This window comes from Physcomitrium patens, chromosome 22, assembly GCF_059467195.1.
Source record: "Physcomitrium patens ecotype Gransden chromosome 22, ASM5946719v1, whole genome shotgun sequence".
Taxonomy (NCBI): Eukaryota; Viridiplantae; Streptophyta; class Bryopsida; order Funariales; family Funariaceae; genus Physcomitrium; species Physcomitrium patens.
In genome coordinates this window covers 8,378,311-8,383,121 of record NC_143431.1, presented here as the reverse complement: position 1 = coordinate 8,383,121, position 4,811 = coordinate 8,378,311, and the positions used below count along the sequence as shown (strand labels likewise).

Sequence of the window (4,811 nt, the reverse complement as noted above, 5' to 3'; positions counted from 1 at the left end):
TTCTCATTCAACAGTCTAGACATGGCACTACTGCACACTACGAGAGCACTCGCATGTACTACAGAGAAGCATATACCTAGCATACACACACAAAGACACAACGACATTACGAAAAGTTGTAACTCAGACTCGCAACTCATACAAACCATGTCAACCAAAGTTCTCCGATCAATAATGGTGGACACCATCGCACCACTATTCAATCCTGCACACCCGGCTTCGCCGACTGCACCCCAACTCTCCATTCCAATTACCATACAATATCCAGCGTCATCAAAAATCATCAACCTTCTGTTCATCATGCAGTTGCCATACACCACCTACTCCCTACCTCCCCCTTCACCCCCACATTCCCATTCCCGCTCTCTATCTCCCTCCCCGATCACACCATCACCCGATCACACCATCACAGCCACCGCCAACAGAAAAGAATATTGTCCGTGCTTTCCCTTTCCCACCGCACCGCACGCTACACACAGGGGGGAGCTCATATCACCCCGTCCCCTCATCATATCCCTACATCATCCCACTCCCAATCCCACTCCCACTCCCTCTACGCCTCCGTCTTCTCCCACTTCAGCGGCTTCACCACCTCCCACGTGAAGTCCGGGTCGTTCCTCCCGAAGTGCCCGTACGCCGCCGTCTTCTGGAACCTCCTGTTCCCGCCTCGCTTCAAGTCCAAGTTGATGCACATCATCCCCGGCCTGAAGTCGAAGTTCTCCTTCACCAGCTTCAATATCTCCGAGTCGTGAATCTTCCCCGTCCCGTATGTGTCCACGAACACCGACAGCGGCTCCGGCACCCCGATCGCGTACGACACCTGCACGATGCACCGCCGAGCCAGCCCCGCCGCCACGATGCTCTTCGCCGCCTGCCGCACAATGTACGCCCCGCTCCTGTCCACCTTCGTCGGGTCCTTCCCCGAAAATGCGCCTCCTCCGTGCGCTCCCCACCCCCCGTACGTGTCGATGATAATCTTCCTCCCCGTCAGCCCCGCGTCCCCGTGCGGCCCCCCGATCACGAACCGCCCCGACGGGTTCAGGTGGAAAATCGTGTTCTCGTCCATGTACTTCTCCGGAATCACAGGCTTTATCACATACTGCTTCAGGTCCGCCGCGATCTGGTCGTTCGTCACCGTCTCGTCGTGCTGCGTCGATATCAGCACCGTGTGCACCCTCAACGGCACCATCGCACCCCCCTCGTTCTTGTACTCCACCGTCACCTGCGTCTTCCCGTCCGGCCGCAGCCACGCGCACGTCCCGTTCTTCCGCACCTCCGTCAGCTTCGCGCCCAGCTTCGTCGCCAGCACGTGCGTCAGTGGCATCAGCTCCTCCGTCTCGTCCGTCGCATACCCGAACATGTGTCCTTGGTCGCCCGCGCCGATCTCCTCTGGCTTCTTCGTGAAGTGCCCGTGCACACCCTGGGCAATGTCCGGGCTCTGCGCCTCCAAGTACATCAGCACCTTGCACTTGTCTGCATCCAGTCCCACATCGTCCGACGTGAACCCAATCTCGCGGCATGTGTCGCGCACGATCTTCTCGTAGTCCACCACCGCCTTCGTCGTAATCTCTCCGAACACCATCACCATGTTCGTCTTCGTGCACGTCTCGCAAGCCACCTTGCTGTCAGGGTCCTGCTCCAGGCACGCATCCAGGATGGCGTCCGACACCTGGTCGCACAGCTTGTCGGGGTGACCCTCGTTCACGGATTCGGAGGTGAAAAGAAATGTCTCCATCTGAGCATGTAAACCACATCGTATGCATGTTCTTCAGACAGAAAGTTTGGCTAAGGGGCTGCCCCAATGAAAACCGGAGTAAAATGTCCCCTCAACGCAATGTCTACTTAGAATCGTGCAATAGCACGATCATCCTTCTAGCATCACAACTAACATCTGCTGGGGTTGGTAATTCTAAACGCTTAGGTAAAACTTAGCATGAACATCGTTTAATATGAAACACTTTAAGGATCTTTAAGAAGTGTTCAACAAATGCAGAGTCCTTGATCTCATTGTCAGATTCAACCAACACTTAACTTTCGATCTATCTACTTAACAGCCATATGACGGTAGAACTATCATTTTCACTAAGAACGTGCGCTCGTAATTCCGCCCGAGTGAAGGCGCACAAGAGAAAACCTATGTCAGAAACTAACAAACCACGTATGAATAAACTGATCCAGGACGCCTCCTGGAGTCGTCGTAAGGCGTCGTACTGAAAAACCCCGAACCGTCCACACTCACTGTCTTTCCCGAGAAAACACAATTTCCAGACCTTAGCACGCAGCATCCCCACAATATTCACGTACACTCCTCGATTTGCAAGAAAAACCATGACTGAAACCCCCTTGGAGCACACACGCACACATGCACACCTCTTCCCTTGCTATCTAAACCTCTTCTCTAAACCCTTAAAACACAGCGCATCACACACCTCCGGGAAGAATATTCAGAGGAAACAAGAAATAAAAAAAGACATGGCAGGCACGGCCATCACAGAGACGCAAAAGAGACGAAGACTTACCTTGTGCGGCGAGCTGCAAGGGCGTGTGGAGGTTGCAGCGATGGCGGAAGCACAAGAGCGCGTACCGCCAGGGGACGATGCAGCAGCAGCAGCGACAACGAGGGAGAGGGGGATAGATGAACGAAGCAGAGGGAGAAAGGGTTCGGGGGTTAATAGCCTTGGCGATGCTTATACAGCTCACCCGCCGCGGCACCCTTCCGCACGCCGTCTCTGCGCCTTCCGATCCTGCATCGCACGGCTAGTATTCGACTTCCTGCCCGAGAACTCTGAGGGACTCAGCGGACGTGGAGTCTAGATGGCGACCTGATCGAGCAGTTCGGGCAGTATTATTCTGAAAAAAGTATCTCAAAAGGAAAACGGGCAGGAAATTTTTTATTAAAAAAAAGCGGTACGGAGGAATGGTGAGAAAGTTAAAGTGAGTTCGGGCGAGAAAGTTAAAGTGAGTGGGAGCCGTGATTAGAGGGCTGCAACTCTTACTGGTGGATTTTATTTTTGTGTTTTTTGTTCTGTTTTGTTTTTTTTTCTTTTTCAGAGACGTTTTAGTTAATTTTGAATTACTTCATGTGTACTTTTTTTAAAAAATGAAAGATACAATGTTCTGGTGATAATTTTTTTTTATTTATTTATTTGGTATATGGAGTTTGAATTGCAAAATATTATGAGAAATTATAAGAATGTAACATAGTATATGTAATTAAAAAAAATGAGTTTAATATTCTCCGTAATTTTCTTATTAATAATAAGAAAAAGTATACACAAAATTACAAACATGTGCATGTAATTACTTCGGTGTTCTTGTTTGAGGTGCGTACTGAAAACATTTCAAAAACTATATACATTTAAGAAGCATGATACATGCTTTCCTACTTTAAAATGTTATAGAAACATAAAATAAAATTGCCAGGTAAGTGATTCACAATCTTTTGAAGTGATTAAGATTTATTAGGATAAATTAGTAATTCATCTGTAAATGAGCGCAGTGAATGCAAAACTGCTCTAACGGAAAAATAAAATAGAAATAAAATGAATGAATGAACAAAGAAAGAAAAGAAGACAAGACATACCTTTAAGTAAATATTGATTTTCTATGGAATTCGATATCAAAAAGATAGCATTCATGCCCATATGAAGAAAGAAAAAAGAGAAAAGAAAATTCCCATCATATACACAACACGATTTATTCAGACTTACAACTCTTAACTAAAATTATGATTTTTTCATTCGTTGTTCTAGTCAATATACAACAACAAAAGTAATCCTGTAGTATCCAGTTTTTAACATAAAATTAAATAAATAAATAAATAATCTACACTCAAGACTAGACTTAAAAAATATAACAAAACATCCAATCATATCATATGTCATAACTAACAACAAACACCCAATGACACATACCTAATGAAAATGCTTTGCATGCCCAATTATAAACAAGTGCTTAATGTTTGGTAGAGAGTGGATTGGTTATTAAAAAAACCATTCATATTGGAATGGGGTTCCACATGTTGCAAGTGGGATTGGTGACACATTTAGACAGGCACAGACAGAAGAATAGATGGAAAGATAAAGAAAGAAAGAAAGAAAGAAAGAAAGAAAGAAAGAAATTGACGAATAAATGAATAAAAAGGAGAGGGGACCCCCCCCAACCAATGCCCACACTGCCCCACACCATTATAGATCCCATTCTTATCCATTTTCATTATTTATTATTTCTCATTCTTATTATTTATTGTTATTATTCTAATTTCTATATGGGGCTCTGATTCTCCCTGTGCTTGCCCACTTCAAGCCACAGCCTGGAGCCAGTTGGTCAGCCCATCAGTCTATGAGTGTGGGTCTAGAAATTAAAAAACAACAACAATAATAATAATAATAATAATAAAAATGGTAGAGAAATAAAGTTCTAATGTGCTCAAAAAGAAAACATTGCAAAAGCCATAGTGGTTTAATTGATACAAAATTTCAAAGGCTATTGCACTTTGAACCCCTGAACCAACACATCAACTTGGCCAAAACTGTCCATAAAAACACATAAAACTACAAGAAGAATAGTTAGTTTTGGGTTTGTGCAAGGGCAGCTTTTGACAAGGTCTACGGGTAGTTTAAGATATTTCAATGTTACTCAATATTAAGTATCAAAGAATAAGGAGAATGAAAAATAAGAATAATTATCAATAATATTGTCGTCCAATTGGCCTTTACACAAAGACTTGGGGTAGAAGTTTATTATTTTCAAACTTACATATAAGTAAGAAGAAGAAGAAGAAGAAATAAAGTGCATGTTTGGACATGGGT

At 44.8% G+C, this 4,811-nt stretch overlaps 1 protein-coding gene across 1 annotated transcript; it reads right to left on the bottom strand.

The window, feature by feature from the left end:
• Positions 1-263: 263 nt before the first annotated feature.
• On the bottom strand, positions 264-2,651 carry LOC112275161 (S-adenosylmethionine synthase 1). Its single transcript, XM_024505267.3, has 2 exons — positions 2,520-2,651; positions 264-1,735 (listed from the first exon to the last, which is right to left on the bottom strand). Exon 2 carries the CDS (start codon positions 1,733-1,735, stop codon positions 554-556), a length of 1,182 nt encoding a protein of 393 aa, XP_024361035.1. The 5' UTR covers positions 2,520-2,651; the 3' UTR covers positions 264-553.
• Positions 2,652-4,811: the final 2,160 nt, after the last annotated feature.

Coding starts and splice junctions, on each gene's coding strand:
- LOC112275161 (XM_024505267.3), bottom strand. CDS start 1,735: ATGGAGACATTTCTTTTCACCTCCGAATCCGTGAACGAGGGTCACCCC.